The sequence below is a fragment of the Schistocerca nitens genome, chromosome 5 (genome assembly GCF_023898315.1).
Source record: "Schistocerca nitens isolate TAMUIC-IGC-003100 chromosome 5, iqSchNite1.1, whole genome shotgun sequence".
Taxonomy (NCBI): domain Eukaryota; kingdom Metazoa; phylum Arthropoda; class Insecta; order Orthoptera; family Acrididae; genus Schistocerca; species Schistocerca nitens.
This window is the reverse complement of record NC_064618.1, coordinates 580904887-580925538: the sequence shown is the minus strand read 5'-3', so window position 1 is coordinate 580925538 and position 20652 is coordinate 580904887. Positions and strand designations below refer to the sequence as shown.

At 40.3% G+C, this 20652-nt stretch overlaps 1 protein-coding gene across 1 annotated transcript in view; it reads left to right on the top strand.

Moving 5' to 3' along the window:
• LOC126259912 (DNA-directed RNA polymerases I and III subunit RPAC1) overlaps positions 1-20652 on the top strand; it is a 186417-nt gene that overhangs the window by 23245 nt on the left and 142520 nt on the right. The window contains exon 2 of the mRNA XM_049957002.1: positions 7839-7907. Coding sequence (XP_049812959.1) covers positions 7839-7907 — 69 coding nt within the window. The remainder of the gene's footprint in view (positions 1-7838; positions 7908-20652) is intronic.

Here is a 20652-nt window from a genome sequence, read left to right as displayed (position 1 = left end):
TATTCAATACCTCCTCATTAGTTACGTGATCTACCCACCTTATCTTCAGCATTCTTCTGTAGCACCACATTTCGAAAGCTTCTATTCTCTTCTTGTCCAAACTATTTACCGTCCATGTTTCACTTCCATACATGGCTACACTCCATACAAATACTTTCAGAAACGACTTCCTGACACTTAAATCTATACTCGATGTTAACAAATTTCTCTTCTTCAGAAACGATTTCCTTGCCATTGCCAGTCTACATTTTATATCCTCTCTACTTCGATCATCATCAGTTATTTTACTCCCTAAATAGCAAAACTCCTTTACTACTTTAAGTGTCTCATTTCCTAATCTAATCCCCTCAGCATCACCCGATTTAATTTGACTACATTCCATTATCCTCGTTTTGCTTTTGTTGATGTTCATCGTATATCCTCCTTTCAAGACACTGTCCATTCCGTTCAACTGCTCTTCCAAGTCCTTTGCTGTCTCTGACAGAATTACAATGTCATCGGCGAACCTCAAAGTTTTTACTTCTTCTCCATGAATTTTAATACCTACTCCGAATTTTTCTTTTGTTTCCTTTACTGCTTGCTCAATATAGAGATTGAATAACATCGGGGAGAGGCTACAACCCTGTCTCACTCCTTTCCCAACCACTGCTTCCCTTTCATGCCCCTCGACTCTTATAACTGCCATCTGGTTTCTGTACAAATTGTAAATAGCCTTTTGCTCCCTGTATTTTACCCCTGCCACCTTCAGAATTTGAAAGAGAGTATTCCAGTTAACTTTGTCAAAAGCTTTCTCTAAGTCTACAAATGCTAGAAACGTAGGTTTGCCTTTTCTTAATCTTTCTTCTAAGATAAGTCGTAAGGTTAGTATTGCCTCACGTGTTCCAACATTTCTACGGAATCCAAACTGATCTTCCCCGAGGTCCGCTTCTACCAGTTTTTCCATTCGTCTGTAAAGAATTCGCGTTAGTATTTTGCAGCTGTGACTTATTAAACTGATAGTTCGGTAATTTTCACATCTGTCAACACCTGCTTTCTTTGGTATTGGAATTATTATATTCTTCTTGAAGTGTGTGGGTATTTCGCCTGTCTCATACATCTTGCTCACCAGATGGTAGAGTTTTGTCATGATTGGCTCTCCCAAGGCCATCAGTAGTTCTAATGGAATGTTGTCTACTCCCGGGGCCTTGTTTCGACTCAGGTCTTTCAGTGCTCTGTCAAACTCTTCACGCAGTATCTTATCTCCCATTTCATCTTCATCTACATCCTCTTCCATTTCCATAATACTGTCCTCAAGTACATCGCCCTTGTATAAACCCTCTATATACTCCTTCCAGTATGCACCACAAAATGTACTGGAGAATGATGAATACAAATTATACTGGAACAGAACCATTATAACAGATAAAGCAACACCACATAACAAACCTGACATCATACTCACCAATAAAAAGAAGAAATTAACACAACTAATCGAAATATCCATACCCAATACAACAAATATACAAAAGAAAACAGGAGAAAAAATTGAAAAATACATCCAACTGGCTGAGGAAGTCAAGGACATGTGGCATCAGGATAAAGTTGACATTATACCAATTATACTATCAACTACAGGAGTCATACCACACAATATCCACCAGTACATCAATGCAATACAGCTACATCCAAACTTATATATACAACTACAGAAATCCGTAATTAGTGATACATGTTCAATTACCCGAAAGTTCCTAAATGCAATATAACACATACCGTACAGTTAATAGGAAATGACGCTTGATCGAGGTCCGCGTCACTTTCCATTCTTAACCAGACTTAACGTCTGAGAAAGTAAAGAAATAATAATAATAATAATAATAATAATAATTATTATTATTATTATAGTACTTACTACCGAAATATATACAGTAAGAAACAGGTTCTAATACTTACAAGATTCCATTACATTCTGTTCCTTCTTTAGGCACATTTTCACCATCGTTCTTCCTTTGGACTCCATAGTGCTCCTACTTGCTTGTAAACCCATTCACAACTGAAACAATATTTATCTTCCTTGCCAGGAAGTCAGTCACATTTCATTGTTGTCACAGAGCGACGGCGACAATGCGTGTAAAGATAAGTAGTGGGAAAAGCAACTTCTAACAATTCTATTAGGATCAGAGAAATGTAGGAGCTGTCCCGTTTCACAAATTAACACTGGGTCCTGTGGTCTAAAAACAGATCAGCTCTTCCATCTGACTGATCCTTACTATTTTTTGTAAAATGTAGATACGTTGACAACTAAAATGGAAACCACATAAGATAAGAGTTACACTTGTTTGATTGTAATGTGGGTCTTGATTCCGTGTACCTTATTGTACTAGCGACTCAAAAGTAGCAAAAATGTAGTTATGTCTGTCCGATCCTTAATGGGAGAAACACAGTATCTCATAGATTTTTATCAAATACCACTGCTTATCATTTTATATTGTCTTTTCTCCCATCCTTGTATGATTCCATTGCTTATCACTTACACAACGTGATATGAATAGATAACACCAGAGAAACCTTTTCTAAAATATTCCTATACTAAAGTATGCTGCTGTACAAAATCACATGAAAGTCAGATAGAATGTTTCTGATTCACTTATAAACTACAGGTAGAATAGGAGAAGATTTTGACTGCCTCAGGAAACACGAAAAATGAGACTGACAGCTGGAGTAAGCATTATCATCACATAATAATCCAACACAGAATGTTGAATCCCGTATTTGTTATTTGTACAAGAAATTAGTCCTAAATATTACATCAATGCAGAGATTTTGAATCACCAAGAATTTGCACTCCAACAGCTGTCCTGCCAATTTCACAGTTAATAGTACCTCTTGTTTCACGCTCTTTGGTAGCTTACCAGTAGCACCAATAATATTTATTGCGGAAACATGCATCACTGCTATACCCTCTGTGGTCTTAATAGATTCAAAAAATGCTTATACGAGGTGCATTCAAGTTCTAAGGCCTCCGATTTTTTTTTCTCCGGACTGGAAAGAGATAGAAACATGCGCATTGTTTTAAAATGAGGCCGCGTTCATTGTCAATACGTCCCAGAGATGGCAGCACCGTACGGCAGATGGAATTTTACCGCCAGCGGCGAGAATGATAACTGTTTTAAATACTTAAAATGGCGACGTTTTCCTCACTTGAACTGCGTGCAATCATTCGTTTTCTGAATTTGCGTGGTGTGAAACCAATTGAAATTCATCGACAGTTGAAGGAGACATGTGGTGATGGAGTTATGGATGTGTCGAAAGTGCGTTCGTGGGTGCGACAGTTTAATGAAGGCTGAGCATCGTGTGACAACAAACCGAAACAACCTCGGGCTCGCACAGGCCGGTCTGACGACATGATCGAGAAAGTGGAGAGAATTGTTTTGGGGGATCGCCAAATGACTGTTGAACAGATCGCCTCCAGAGTTGGCATTTCTGTGGGTTCTGTGCACACAATCCTGCATAACGACCTGAAAATGCGAAAAGTGTCATCCAGGTGGGTGCCACGAATGCTGACGGACGACCACATGGCTGCCCGTGTGGCATGTTGCCAAGCAATGTTGATGCGCAACGACAGCATGAATGGGACTTTCTTTTCGTCTGTTGTGACAATGGATGAGACGTGGATGCCATTTTTCAATCCAGAAACAAAGCGCCAGTCAGCTCAATGGAAGCACACAGATTCACCGCCACAAAAAAAGTTTCGGGTAACCGCCAGTGCTGAAAAAATGATGGTGTCCATGTTCTGGGACAGCTAGGGCGTAATCCTTACCCATTGCGTTCCAAAGGGCACTACGGTAACAGGTGCATCCTACGAAAATGTTTTGAAGAACAAATTCCTTCCTGCACTGCAACAAAAACGGCCGGGAAGGGCTGCGCGTGTGGTGTTTCACCAAGACAATGGACCCGCACATCGAGCTAATGTTACGCAACAGTTTCTTCGTGATAACAACTTTGAAGTGATTCCTCATGCTCCCTGCTCACCTGACCTGGCGCCTAGTGACTTTTGCCTTTTTCCAACAATGAAAGACACTCTCCATGGCCACACATTCACCAGCCGTGCTGCTATTGCCTCAGCAATTTTCCAGTGGTCAAAACAGGCTCCTAAAGAAGCCTTCGCCGCTGCCATGGAATCATGACGTCAGCATTGTGAAAAATGTGTACGTCTGCAGGGCGATTACGTCGAGAAGTAACGCCAGTTTCATCAATTTCGGGTGAGTAGTTAATTTGAAAAAAAATCGGAGGCCTTAGAACTTGAATGCACCTTGTAAAATGCCATTCACCTTACTACCATTGTGTCCAGTAAACACTTAACATGTATACCTTGTACACTTTCTGTTATTATAGGGTGTCACACTTCCTTTTTACTTACCTTGTGATCTTCTTCATACAACAAATCTTCATCAATCTTTTCCCTGGAAAAACTGTCATCCTGCTTACCAAAGCAAGTATCAGGACACAGTCAAATGACAGATCGCATGGTCCTCTTCCTCCTTACCACTCCCATTTAACCCTTCATTAGGCCTAATATTATCCTCCTTTGTCCTCATCACTGCTGGATTCGTCATTACTATCATCATTACAACTACTGTCAGAATTGGACCCACAGTCGCTTTCTCTGTGCTTTAGATTTTGTACCTTCTCCACCTTTTTCTCCATTTCAGCCAATTTTGAATCTATTTTTATTTACTTTTACCCATTTTTCTCTACCACTACTGCACACTTGGTTTCCACCTCTGTTTCTAAATCATTTTTAATCTGATTGGTTTGATTCTTGCGTTTAATCCCACTTTCAGCACAAAATTCCCTGGCTGGTTTGACTTCATCTTTACATTGTTTCTCGGAAGCCTCCACCCTCCTACTATAGTCTTCACAAAGCTTCATTCTCTCTTCTACACATTCACTACTCATTAATGTAAATTTCTCATTAGCATTATGTACTGCTTTCTTTATACTGTTTTCCAAGCTACCAACGTATTCTTTCAAACTGTTAATGTCTTCTTTCATACTCATACTACTCATAATTTGCCTTAACATCGGTTCCAGTTTTCCATAACCACTATCGTCCTCCAAATTAGTCCCCATTAAGTCTTTCTGTTAATTTAAATATTTAACCTCTACAGCTTTATTATCAATCATATAACCCCCCTGTTGTCCATTTCCCCCACCACACTGTCTTGTTTGTTAAGGGCATTCATTATGCATTGCTTAATACCTCCTGCTCCTGCTGCTGCTGCAGTTGTCATCTCGATTCGTTGTCTGACGGCTGCTGCAAGTTGTAATTTTCTCGGTAGAGCAAGTTGTTTATCCCAGTAGGCTGTGTCAACCTGCATGCTGATTGGTTGCTCCTGTACTCAATGGCTGGTTCCATAGATCCCACTCACTGATTGGTTGTTGCACCTCCCTATTTAATGGTGGCTACATCAATTCCGATATTTCAAAAATAATTGAGTTTCACACTCCTGTAATATTGTCTGTTCACTTTCCTCGACAAAATTCTGATGATGCTTATATCACACACTCAATTCGTTAAAATCACTGTACTGTAAACGGTTCTTGAGTTCACTGTTCAAAGTTTGCGAGTCCTAGTTTATTGTGTTCAAATACAATAGTCCTCACCTGTAAAGGCACCATATGTGACATTCGTCTGCTATACTTCTTTGTTGATAGTCCTCGGTGTCGACGTACTGCATTGTTCTACTGGCTGAAAAATGGGGAGGGGGGGGAGATTTCAACACTGACTACTGTAAACAATGTAGCCGACAGTTGCATTTCACAGTTCTTTACTTTCACTGTTCACGACCCCCCAATATTACACAGTAATATGGCCAGTTCACTATTGATAAGTTCTGATAAGCCTCATTAATAAGTTACAGGCAAACATCAATGTACTGCTACCATAGTTTGCTGTTGAACATCTACGAACAGTAAAAACTTAACACGGTTCACAGTTCTTGCATAATAATAAGGTATGCGTGACACTATTTTTCAAATGGATTGAACAGACATGATCATTATTTTAACACACGGCTTATTTGTGTAATCCTAATTCCACTTGGAACTGTACACAATTTCCATCTGAAATTTGGCTGTGGACTGACTGCTTTGGACCAAAAATTGGGTCTCTACGTCTCCTCACAATAATAGGTACTGAAACTATACATTGTTTGATGTTTAATTTACAGAAATTGCAATTAAAACATAACTCATTCAATTAGCTGAATATATAGAAAAATTCCTTCTTTTTAACAGTTTCTTCTGCTACAAGGTTTAGGCCGAATTATTTGTTTAAATGATTAAATTAACAGATATAATTATGCATATAATGCTTTTGACAAATCTTGTAATTATTTTGGATTTAATTAAGGGCCAGCTTTGCGAACATTTTCAAATAGAGCCAAATAAATACTTAAAGAACCCTAGTAGTTCTTCTATCCAATCGTTTATAATTATTACAGAATTTATATTTGTTTGTAAGTCAACAATAGAATCTAAGTCACAAAACAGTTACTGATTTCACCCTATAACAAAAGATATTTACTAGGAGTAGTCAAAATAAATTAGGAAATTGCTTACATACACAAAACTGAGCACAAAATTAGATCTGGTGCATATGTATGTTAATGGTAATTAGTCAAAAGTGAAAAAATGAATTTAAAGAGGCAGAATGCAAAACAAGAGGGGAAGTAAAGAGATCTGAGCTTGCTTCGCCACAACCTGTTGGTAAACAACATTCAGTTTCTCTTATTACTCTGCCTTTAATATTGTTGGGTGTACTGTAGTTGGGCCAGAGTAAGTAATAGTGAGTACGTGAAATATTCTTTACAGTGGGCATACTTGCAGGGATAGGAACCTTGAGGGATAGTGGCCTAGGATTAACATATATAAGGAGAAATCAAAAAGTTTCCATTGGAGGGCATTGATGCAGTGTATATGCAATGTAGCAGGACTCCGATGCGGGTATATAAGCAGTTACATGTAGGCAAGGGATTAGTGTGCCATTTGCATCTTTCTGATGTGTGCACAATAAATGCAGAAACATGAACTATGGCAACAGTATTACCAATTTTGTTTTATTTTATTTATTTATTTATTTTTCGAGACAGAACCAACATGCTGTGATTCTTTTCTTGGCTGCCAGAGTACAAACATAGAAGACATCCATCGGGGAATGAAAAATGTGTATGGGGCAGCATGTCTGTCAAAAACCACCACATAGGAAAACTGTGACATGGGGTGGTGCTGCTTCATGATAACTGACATTCCATATCACAAATGCCATAAAGCAGAAGTTTTACCAACTCAAGTGGGGGACACTTGAACACCTGCCCTATAGTTCTGCTCTGTCCCTATGCAATTACCATGCCTGTGAACCCTTAAAAAAGGAGTTGAAGGGTCAACTATTCCTGTTGGATGAGGATGTGCAGCAGGCAGTTTTCTTCATGGAACAAGGCATTGTGTTTTACCAAAAGAGTATCTTCAAGCTGGTGTGTTGGTGGGACAACTGCCTCAGTGCTCACAGTGATTGTGCCTGATTGGCGTACCGAAAATAGACTGTAGGCTTCCAAACAAAAATACATCAAAACTCGGGGGAGCATTGACACAAAAGAATTTACAGCTGTTGAAGGGAAGATAATAGGTCTTTTTGCTTGTTTTGATGTGGATTGAGTTTTGGTTGAGCCCGAGGTTTGAGTCAATCTGAATATTCTATTTTGTTTAGTCAGTGTAGTATTCCTTAAATAAATATACTAAGTTTTAATGTACCAAGGCAAATAAACCTAACCATAAACTGTATGTTCCGTCTCTTTTAGGCTTGTGCTTCAGACTACCCTGGCACTTGTGGCATTGATGACACATGGAAACTCTCAAAATTTAAAAAGGTAAGTTACGTGTAGCTTCTGCAGCTAACCTTGATGACTGATTATGAAAGATTGTTCCAGTTAATTTAGTCAGTTGTATGATCCTCATATAAAGTTCATGGTATCTTGCTGTGATGTGGTTCATATCAGTTGTATAAAATATTTTCTTGTTGTGTATATGTGGTGGCACTTTGCTTGTATGTATGTTAACAGTTCACTTTAGTGTTAAATTTACTAACTATATGTTGAAACACAAACACTATGACACTACATATTTTTGAAGAAAGCAATCAAAATAGTGGGCAACCTGCACTTTTTCTCTTACGTAAAAAAATTAAAATTCATAAACCAGTCTATATTTCACCAGGGAATATCCTTTTATTGCTAAATGATTTACATAAATCTGCTCCAGAGCAGAGTTAGTCCTAAACGTACTCAGCTCTTTTCAGATTATACTATTTGAGTACACCACATGAGTCATAAAGTAGACCTATTTTTATTTTGTCATTAAAACATTTACAAAAACTGCTGCTGTTTCCAAATTCAGATCTTTGTGCTAGCAAATTTCAGAAGTGAGTAATAAGTAGCAAGTATATGTAATTAATAAAGGTAGTTCACAGATGGTGCAAGAAAATATATCAGATGTGCATCAAAATGATAGCTTGCCTCTAGCGTTGTTCCATAATATCACAAATTGTATGTAATATAATCAACCTTCATAAATCTGGAAATATATAATACAATTGATAGCTTTTCCATAATATTTAAGAATGTGTTCAATTACTAAATAGTTAAAATTGACAATGTTTTATTTTCATTTATTGGTAGATCTTTACTTACATTGCTGTTTTTGGATACCAAGGTGTCTGATGTGACCTTTCCTGGTACAGTACTACAATCTCCTTAAAATAAATGTTTCTCAGTCTAGCTTTCAACAGTGTTATTACTTGTCTAAGCAATCTGTTTCAGTAAAGTAATTTTTGATTGAACACTCCTGAATATTATTCAGTGATTCAGACATCAGAAGATGACATTATATGCTCCTTAATAATTTTATGTAAAATCGGGTCAGTCCATTAGACAAGATACTAACAAATGACTAAGATTTCTTTCACATCACTCTTAATTTCAAAAACAAAAGAATAAATATTTTTATTATTTTTCATTGATGATTCATCATAACCAATTGGCTCTATTCGCCCTCGGGATCATCTTCGTAAAACCAACCTTTGGACATGGGTTTATATCTTCTGTTACTGCTTTTTTTCTGGGTAATGTAATGTATTCCAGACACCAAAGGACATGAAAAAGGGGCGAGGAAGGGCTGATAACACACACTATTTTTATCACTTACTAATAGATTCTATCATGAAATCCTGAGGTTGACAAATTATTAAAAATGTGCATTAATTACCTCTGCTTGCTCCATGATGACAATACTGGGTATAAACAACCTTGGTGTGACCATAGTAAGTAGATTATCTTTCTGTCATTTTTGTGATCTAAAACAGCCATTGTACACACAATAAAAGGAACTGAAGTAGGCTCATGTTAAAAAAGTTGTGCTAGTGCATTGTCTTTTAACACTGCCAGTTGTTAAGATCAGTGTTGGTGCTGGGATTGTGATTTTATGAGCATTTACGAAACTGGGAAATTGGCATTGCACACATGTTAAGCATTCTTAATGCATCCAGAAGAATTAATTTTGTGGCACTGGTTGGACAGAACACTATTGTGAGGTGCATTTTGTAAGCCTCCTACCTTTTCTTGCTTACATTCAGACTATTTTCCAATAATAGCCTTCCTGCATCTATCTTGGACTTGTGTTTTATGAACTCTGTTCTCAGTCATGAAATTCATTCTCATGTCAATAACTGCAAGTCATTCCACACGAACAAACATTTTAACCTCTACCTGACAGTTGCTAGAAATTAACTCTCACACTTCTTGGTGCTCAAATACTGTTTTGGCCCAAATAGAATTTTCAATACTTTCTCAAATTTGGCTGCTAAAAATTAGGGTGCAGCTTATCTGCACAACCCTACATATTCTGGTATATTTTTGCATCACAGAAACTTGAACTGTAGTGCTTGTTCCTTAGTTTGAAATGAAGCAACAGAAAAGCTAGTATTTGAAACTAATTAGCTAGAATCTGGAAATTAATCGTTAGTCTTCACCAGTGATTGGGTATTATCAAAAGAAAAATCAACAAAATTTAGGATTCGGTGAAGTTAAAACGCAGTTTCAAAATTGCTGTTATGTACTATGTGAAGAGTACATCTAAGAGAAAAGCTGGCAAAAAGTACAGTTTAAATAAATCTAATGTGTGGTGTGGGACCACAGTGGAAAATAGGCTGCAGTGTGCTGTTTTATGAGGGAAATTTACAGAGGTTGAAAAGCTGGGAAATATCCTAATTGAAGCTAAGTCTCTTCCCTTTGTTGAAGGTAAAAGGAAAGACGTGGTACCAATCTCTTGACAAATAATTTGGTTAAAGGTCGTGGAAATTGCAAAGACTTTACACAAATGGAATTCCATGGAAGTTTCAAAGATACTTCAAATTTATGCATAAAAGTGGTCTCGCTATACAACAAAGTGCTTTAGTTGAACAGAAATGGTCAGAAAATTTTTACCAAGAAACTCATCAATTTCCAGAGGCACATGATACAAATGTAACAACAGCATTCATACCCTCTGTGTCAGATCGGCAATGCCAAGATGTCAGTCTTTTGAGACCTACCGAATAATATGACACTGAAAAGTGCCTCATTAACAGCTTGAACAAAAAGTAAAGTATTGCCATGATTTTGGTAGTTAATGCAGAGGGAGGAAAGTTCTCCACATGCTCCACTCCCTATGTCATCCTGAAGTGTAAAACTTTCCCCAAGGAAAATTTCCACCAAGGGGTTAGTGATTAAGTGCTACGAAAATGTTTGGATGACAACAGAATTAATGATGTAATGCCTAGTAAGAGAACTGCACTAGTATCGGATATCTTTAAAGATCATTTCTCACCCGAAGTAAAGAATAAAGTTTTTGTGTTACAGACAGATCTAATTGCTGCACCTGGAGGTACGACATCAAAACTGCAATTTCTTAATGTCTCTGTGGACAAGCTATTTAGAGATCATTTCCAAGAATATTATTCCAGTTGGTTTTTAGAACTCCTCAGGGGCTTAGCATTTGTTTGCCAGGTATGGACTTGGCAACTGCGGAGTTCCTGAGTTGGGGACTGGTAAGTGCCACCAGCCCCATCTCCATAAGCATGCTTCAGTGACCACCATGTGGCGTGGTGGTAGAATGTTGTGTGGCATACAGAATGGGGATCTTGGCTTGACTGCTTGGATCATGAGGATGGTACAAACCTCAAAAAGGTTGTATAAGGTTTATCTAGGCGTACAGGTCGCTTTCTACGTGAACTTTCTATGTTCCTAGCTGCTCATGGGACCAACTTGGATCCTTTGAAACCTTCTGTTCGTTCTCCCAGCAGAAAGGGTAGGTTGCTGGTGGGTACTAACATTCAGTCAAACAAGAGGGCTCATGTATCCACTCTTTCCAGACTCCAGGATTACATAGACTCTTTCAGTATCAAGTAACAGAACACATGCTGGTGGCCAGAATGTGTTTCTTATAATTAAGCAGAAAGAGGGTAACTTTGAGAAATTTTCACCTTTTTACATACAAAAAGTCTTACAGGGAATAGCTGGAACTTTAAAATCTGTCAAGCGCTTGCAAAACGGCACCCTGTTGGTAGAAATATCCAATTCCCAGCAAGTGAAACACATCCTGAAAGCTTAGTGCCTTGGGGAGTAGTGAACTGCACAAAACCTTGAACTATAGCAAAGGTGTTGTGACTTGCAGGGATCTGGTTGACATTCCCTGAGAAAAACTGAAAGCCGAGTGGTCCCAAGAAGGCATCATTGATGCATGGAACATAATGAAATGGGTGGCTGGTGATCTTGTGAAATCGGACTCTTTTGTACTGACTTTCAGTAGCACGAAACTTCCAGAGCCCATTAATGCTGGTTCCCTCCACCTCAGCATGTGGCCTTATTTTCCAAGCCCAATGCACTGTTTTACATGTCAACACTTAAGGCACACCACCTTAAGTTGTAATGGAACAGCTGCTTGCGGCAAATATGGTAAGGTCTCCCACGAAGATGGTGATTGTTCATCTACTCCAAAGCGTGTAAACTGCTCTGGGGATCAACTTGTCTGGAGTAGGGACTGCAGTGTATTTTTTGAAGAAATGAAGATACAAGAGATCCAAACAACTTAGCATATCTCATATGGTGAAGCCAAAAAGACCTATAAGGTCATGCAGTCCCCGAAGTTTGCTACCTCCTTTGCGTCTTTTCTTAAACAGCAAGTTCAGAAGACAGCTGCTGCTGTCCAAACAGAGGTTGCTAGTGTCTGCCTAGTACCTGTGTTTGCCAGTGCACTTGTGCTGCTGCGGTCCCTTCAAAGCCTACATTTCCTCCCAAAGTCTGTGATATCTGATGATGCAGACCTCCCTGCTCCTCCAAAAGTTCAGTCTGGTCCACCACTGCTGTAGTTGTGGCTCTAAAGCCTACCCAGGGCAAAAAAATTAAAGATCAACCATCCCCCACCAGTGGAGCCAGGAAGAAAATAGTCTGATGATGTCAACATCATCCTATCTGTCATCTATCTTGACTCTTCAGTAGAGCTAACACTCATTATGAGCTCCCCTCCCCAGCAGAAAGACAGGGTGGAAGTGCATCCCTCATGATAGATGGCTCTCATATTACAGTGGAATATTAATGGATTCAGGACACATGTGGAAGATCTGAAACGGCTAACACAGGAATGCCCCCTGTGCCTGTGTTTACAAGAACCACATTTTAAAGCTACTGATCCCCATGTGCTACTGTGCTATACCCCTCACCAAAAGGATGACCTGACTGGGGACAGAGCCAAGGGAGGGGTTGCTGTGTTCGTCAATAATACGCATCACTCCTCTGCTCTCTTCCTGGCTACTGACCTGCAAGCAATTGCTGTCGAACATCGTGTGTGTCGAAGGATCACTGTTTGCTCATACCTCCACAAGGTGCAATAGACTCTGAGGCTCTCATATATGTGGAACAGCTCTCCCAACCATTTCTCCTCCTGGGGGACTTCAGTGCCCATCATGTCTTATGGGGCTTATAATGGGTCACCCTCCTCTAACATTACCTTTAACCAATACCACGTATACTAGCGATTCTTGTATAGGTGAATATTAGATCAGCTATATCAGCTAACTGAATGAACTTCATATGATTTTGTATACAATGTGTTATGTTTCATGCTAAAATATGTAAAAACAATTTGTTAGTACTCTGTATGTGCAGTTAAAATTACTCTTCTTTTAAAAACATATGAAATTATGACATATTTAAAATTTGATTAACTTCACATGGTTGGGATTCACAGTCATATAATATTTCTTAAAAGACATCATAGTCGCCGTTGACTGTATAAAAGAAATATTTAAAATTCATATTATAAATTATGCAGTCTAATGCTAATTATTAAATTTATTTCTGGACACATTTCTAAAATAATGATTCTTCTATTATCAAGAAAATTTGTAAACTCTTTTGCTTTGTAAACTCTATGGAATATTGTTAGTACTGTGAAAGTAGTAGTGGTGGGTAGACATGCCTCTGATGGAAATGCACATATTTTGCTAAACTTGTCAACAAAAATGTAATTTTTGATGTGATAGAAGTGAAAATTGTAAAGTTGGTGTGATTTAGAAGAATGGGATCAAATAAAAAGATATTCATAGCAACAGGCAACTCTTCATCAGTTATTTCGTCTTCAGGAACCCAGAATGTTAAATCAAAATTTCAGCTGCAAGAATGTACCCCTAGACACAACAAGACTTTCAGACAACAACAACGACATAATGAAGATAAGTAAAAAAGTTTTTCTTTTGTATATCTCTCGTCTCTGGGAGCTTTTGAAAATAGTGAACAGACTTAGAGGAATGTAATGGTGATGAATTGCCCTCAGGGTCATGTTTTGGAGATCCTCATGACATCTCATTAGCTGTGCATCCTCAACACAGGTACTCCCACCCATTTCTGTGCTGGTACTGGACATTCTTAGCCATTGACCTCTTTATGTGCTCTCCAGGCCTTGTAGACTTTGTTCAATGGCAGGACATTGATGATCTTCATTCTAGTGACCATTTCCCACTCCGCATTCATCCAATGGATGAAACATTACCTGAATAGAAGCCACCAAAATGGATGGTGAGCAAGGCTGATTGGACGCTAATCATCCAGCTGGCTATGTTTGAACACCACGACAGCATCCAGGAATGGGTGAACCACATCACACTAGTTATCCATCATGCCACTGACTTATCCATCCCAAAGCTCTCAAATCTATTGCCGAAATCTAAGAACCTTTGTTTAACTTGTGCAAGAAGGCCAAGAGGAAGGATAATCACCCTGTTACTTGGACTGACGAAACAGAAATATTGTTCAAGAAGGTAAAAGAACAACTAGCTAATACAACTCTGCTTGTTCATCCCTCAACAGATCTTCCCTTGATTTTGATGGTTGAGGCTTCTTTGCACCAATTATGAGAAGGAACACCTGAACAACTTGCGCTTTTCTCCAGGTCTCTCACTGATACATGACATAACTATTGTATCTATGACAGTGAATTGTTGACAGCTTATTTAGCAGTCAAATATTTTTGTTATCTTCTGGAAGGCAGAGAGTTCACAATATTCACAGACCACAAGCCACTAACATTTGCTTTTAAACAGCACCCAGAAAAAGCAACACACAGACAGCTGCGCCATCTGGAATTCGTCAGTCAATTCACCAGTTATTTGAAAATTTCCAAGAGGAAAGACAAGAGGAAAGGACATTCCTGCTGGCGTAGTCCATATCAATTCAGGCAGGCTCGGAAAAAAATCACCTCAATGCCCTCCACTGCCTGAGCAAAGCCAACTGTTATGCAGGTCACTCTACACTGCTGCAGCTCTACAGAGCCCTTGTTCAGTCCCACCTTGACTATGGGAGTCTGGTTTACGGTTCGACGGTGTCCTCAGCATTGCGTTTACTTGACCCAGTGCACCACTGTGGCGTTTGCTTAGCAACAGGAGCTTTTTGGATGAGTCCAGTGACCAGTGTCCTGGTGGAGGCCGGAGTCCCTCCATTGCAGGTTAGGCATGCGCAGCTGCAGGCCAGTTACGTTGCACATGTTCGTAAATCTCTTGCGCATCTGAATTACCGTCTCCTTTTCCCACCCATGGTGGTTCATCTCCTGCATCAGCAGCCCAGGTCAGGGCTTCCAATTGCAGTTCGTGTCCGATCCCTTCTTTCTGAACTGGAGTCCTTGGCTTTACTACCTATACTTGAGGTCCATTCACGTACACCTAGGCTGCAGGTTTGCCTTGACCTTTCACACGACCCTAAGGACTCAGTTAACCCTGCATCTCTCCGCTGCCACTTCCTCTCTATTCTTGACGTGTACCAAGGCTCTTGAGCACATCTGTTCATGCCCTGGGGAGTCATTACTTCTGTATACTGACTCCTTGAGCAGCCTACAAGCTATCGACCAGTGCTACCCTCGTCATTCTTTGGTAGCGACCATCCGGGTGTCCGTCTATGCCCTGGAACGGTCCAGTCATTCAGTAGTGTTTCTTGACCCCAGGTCACGTTGGAGTCCCAGGCAATGAACTTGCCGGCAGGTTGGACAAACAGGCTATGTGGAAACCGCTTATGGAGATCGGCTTCTCTGCAACTGACATGCATACAGTACTATGCCACAAGGCTTTGTGGCTATGGGAGACAGAACGGCATAACCTCAGTACACACAACAAACTGCATGCCATTAAGGAGACTATGAATGTGTGGAAGACCTCCATGCGGGCCTCTCGCAGGGACTCTGTGGTTCTCTGCTGGCTTCGCATTGGCCACGCTTGGGTGATCCATGACTACCTCCTGCACCGTGAAGACCCGCCTCAGTGTTGATGCGGCTCCTGATTGACAGTGGCCCATATTTTGGTGCACTGTCCCATTTTGACTGCCCTGCTACGAAATCGTCGGTTACCGGACTCGTTGCCACTAATTTTATCTGACAACGCCTCGTCGGCTGATTTAGTTTTACATTTTATTCATGAGGGTGGGTTTTATCACTCTATATAAGTTTTTGCGCATGTCCTTTGTCACTTTGTGTTCTCCTCTCTAATGCTTTTAGGCTGGATGTTCTAATGTGTCGCAGAGTGGCTGGCCTTTCCTTTTTATTCTCGTGGTTGGCCAGCTACTATCATCTGCTCTCTTGTTTTTATCCCTTCTTCCTGTTTCTTGCTTCTCTCTATGGTCTTGTCCTTAGTAGTGTTGGTTGTCCTCCTGTCGTCTTTCTGGTTCTTCCATTCTCCTGTTATTGTGCTGTATGTCTCCTTTCGTTTCTTCTGTGTAATTATTTTACCGGGAACAAGGGACAGATGACCTCGGATGTTGGTCCCTTCCCTCCCCTCCTTTAAACAAACCAACCAACCAGCCAGATTGTGTTTTGAAGGTCTGATTGCCTCAAGAGTTTACTGCTTTCGATGCAGAATTATATGCAATCTTGGAGGCACTGGAGTAAATGAGATGTTGTTCCAGTGCTGAATTTCTTGTCTGTGCCGATTCTCTGAGTGCCCTTCAGCCTCTACAACATTTGTACCCAAAAGATAAAGTAGTCTAGAATATTCAGGATGTCCACCTCCAAATACGACAACTTGGGAACAAGGTATCTTTCTGCTGGGAACCGGGGCACGTGGGTATTGCGGGGAACAAGAGAGTGGATCTAGCAGACAAGCTGGCACATTGTGATCCTCCTTTATTTCAGTTTCCTGTCGCTCTGCATGCTATAGCCTCACTTTTGAAATTGAGAATTGGTGGGAGGATGAGTGACTGGAAGTGACAGACAATAAGCTCTATCTAGTAAGGCCCACAAAATGGCCGTGGCATGGCTCCTTCTAGCCACATCGATGGGTATGGTCCTCCTTACTCGTCTTCGCAAAGGCCACAGTCCTATGATGCATGGCTTCTTGCTCTGTTGAGAGGACCTCCAGTGTTTGGTGCTTGTGGCATACAGATGACTGTGCACCACATTTTATTGGACTTGTTTTATTTTCCAACTAGTGGGCCACAGCGGATTTGCCGATGGATCTGCCGTCTATTTTAAGTGACGTTCAAAAAAATGCGGTAGTGCTTTACGTATGTTAGTTCATAGAGCACATGTGGTATCTGATCCTGAGAGCCTGTCGAGTGAAATACAACATTTGAAGACAGTGTTTCAACAAAACGGATATTCTGAGAGACGGATACGTAATGCATTCAGGCCCAGGCGAGTTTAATCTATGGAACAGAATGAAGATACGAAGACACCCACCACTTTGGCCTTTTTGCCGTATTTTAGTGCCATGTTGTCAAGAGTCAGAAGAGTCCTCAGAAGATACGGAATTAAGTGTGTTTTTCAACCATCTGCAAAACTGAGAAACCTGTTGGGTTTGGTTAAGAATGATTTTGGACTGAGGAAATGTGGTGTGTACAAGATTCCGTGTCAGTGTGGGGCAGCGTATATAGGCCAGACATGCCGCACAGTACAAGAACGCTACAATGAACATCAGCATCATAGACGCCTTCGTCAACCGGAAAAGTCGGCAATTGCGGAACACAGCCTGAATACAGGCAAAATACAGAAACCAGATGGCAGTTAAGAGTCGAGGGACATGAAAGGGAAGCAGTGGTTGGGAAGGGAGTGAGACAGAGTTGTAGCCTCTCCCCAATGTTATTCAATCTGTATATCAAGCAAGCAATAAAGGAAACAAGAGAAAAATTCGGAGTGGATCCATGGAGAAGAAATAAAAACTTTAAGGTTCGCCGATGACATTGTAATTCTGTCAGAGACAGCAAAGGACTTGGAAGAGCAGTTGAACAGAATGGACAGTGTCTTGAAAGGAGGATATAAAATGAACATCAACAAAAGCAAAACGAGGATAATGGAATGTAGTCGAGTTAACTGGGCTGATGCTGAGGGAATTAGATTAGGGAATGACACACTTAAAGTAGTAAAGGAATTTTGCTATTTGGGGAGCAAAATAACTGATGACGGTCAAAGTAGAGATGATATAAAATGTAGACTGGCAACGGCAAGGAAAGTGTTTCTGAAGAAGAGAAATTTGTTAACATCGAATATAGATTTAAGTGTCAGGAAGTCATTTCTGAAAGTATTTGTATGGAGTGTAGCCATGTATGGAAGTGAAACATGGACGATAAATAGTTTGGTCAAGAAGAGAATAGAAGCTTTCCAAATGTGGTGCTACAGAAGAATGGTGAAGATTAGATGGGTAGATCACATAACTAATGAGGAGGTATTGAATAGAATTGGGTAGAAGAGGAGTTTGTCGCACAACTTGACTAGAAGTAGGGATTGGGTGATAGGACATGGTCTGAGGCATCAAGGGATCACCAATTTAGTATTGGAGGGCAGCGTGGAGGGCAAAAATCGTAGAGGGAGACCAAGAGATGAAAACACTAAGCAGATTCTGAAGGATATAGGCTGCAGTACGTACTGGGAGATGAAGCAGCTTGCACAGGATAGAGTAGCATGGAGAGCTGCACCAAACCAGTCTTAGGACTGAAGACCACAACAACAACAGCCTGAATACAGGACATCATATGATTTATGAAAAGACGAAAGTTTTATCCCCGGCATCATATTTCTGGGATTGCGTCATTAAGGAAGCAATACATATCAATACAGCCGATAATCTCATCAAGAAGTATAAGGGATTTCAGCTGAGCACAGCATGGAACCCTGCATTGGCTGCTATTAAATCACGACATGAAAATCAAGATTCTTCTATAACAGGTCTGTCATAACACTGGGGGGGATACAGCCGTTGGTGAGTAATGTCTGGCCGCACTTGACAAACGCAGCGTACAGCGCTTGTGCGGGAGACCCGCTCTGCGATTTTTGGCGGCGGGAGTTTGAATATGGCAAATCACTGTGCATGCGCGATATCGGCAGCTGCGCATTCTTCACGCGCATGTTCTAAAAACGGGGCGTCGGTGTGCGGATACCGTCAGTTGTACCTAGCCACAAGCTAGGTTGAACCACTTGAAGATATCGGAAAGTTGCTCCGAGGAAATATTGTGGAATTTGCACAATGTGATTCTGTGGCAAACCCATGAAGACTATTTACAACACATCTGCCGGGAAAGCTTGTGAGTCACAAATGTAGTTCAAGTTTGAATTTTTGTGAAATGCAGAGTATTTTTCCCAAGATTTTAGGCAGATGGCTTTAATCTGTTAACAGGATGACTGGCTCTCTCATGTTTTTTTGTTAATGGTCAGCCAGTGTCATTTCCCTGTGCCTTACTTTTAACTCCTTTGTCATCTTATTTTTGTTTTAATCTCATGTATAGCTACTTTTACTATTTCTCCATTGTTTCAGAGCATGTGAGATAGTAGTGACGTGTGGTCAGTGCAAGTGGGTTGGGAGTGAGAACATGAGTGTGCGGCAGTTTTAGAAATTGTATCCACATTCATTTGTTTTAATGAGTGTAAGGGTGCTAATGACCTCTCTGTTGGGCACCCATAAGCTTCCCCCCCCCCCCCCCCCCCAAACACACACACACACACACACACACACACACACACACACACTCTCTCTCTCTCTCTCTCTCTCTCTCTCTCTCTCTTTCTTTTAGGTTGGGATCATGCACTTACTCCATCTGGCAAGATGAAAAAGCCTTCAGTCAGACTTTATCATACTGGATTCTCTCTTCATTATACATACAAAGTATGACCAGGGGCCTGGATGGTAGCGAAGGCAATGTGCATAGGGGGCAGAGTGAAGAAAATATTGGTAATCATCAGTGATGACTGTAACTAGAAAGCTGGTATCTCTGTATAATTTATCTACATTAAAAAGTAAATCAATGTGATTAAGAATATAAATATTTCTCCACTGTCTTTCTCTTTTTCATTTTTTCCTCCCTGCCTCAAATTGTAGGGTGTGGCATATACTTTGGCTAACATTGCAAATAATATTTGATATGTCTCTGCTGTTGTTAGTGGTTCACTCGTGTGTAACCTGTACCTCTGTAAGTCGTGCTAGTGATTAATTCTGCACCACATTGAACTTGTGGCCGTTTTCAGTGTGTAGTGTTATCAGCAGCTTCTGTTCAGTGTCATTGTATTCCTGTCCATGCATGGGTTAGGTAAGTGATGCCACTTTGTACTCATTTCTGTGTGCTGTTATATTTTAATAATACTCTACTACTGCAGGTCAGTTAGTGATGACCTCATTTGGTTGATTCATGTGTGTAGTGATCAAGATTGAGTCTACATCTGCACTTTGCTGGCCAGCTTTCTGCTAACACAGTCTTTTTTTTTTTCTCTCTCTCTCTCTCTCTCTCTTCCCTGTTCCATTTATGAATGGTGTGTGCCAAAAATATTATCAATAAACTTCCATCTGAGCTGTAATTTCTTTAATTTTCTCATTTTGGTTATTTCACGAGACATGTGCGGAAGGAACTAATATGTTGCCCAACTCTTTTTTGAACATACACTTTTGGAATGTCATCTGTGTGATGCACAATGTTTCCCCTGTTGCGTATACCACTGGACATTGTTGAGCATCTCCAAAACACTCTTCGTTAGTTCTTCACTGTCTGTTCTATTAATTCAACTTGGTGAGAGCCACAGTATATTGAGACAGCACTCAAGGATCAGTCTACCAAGTGTTTT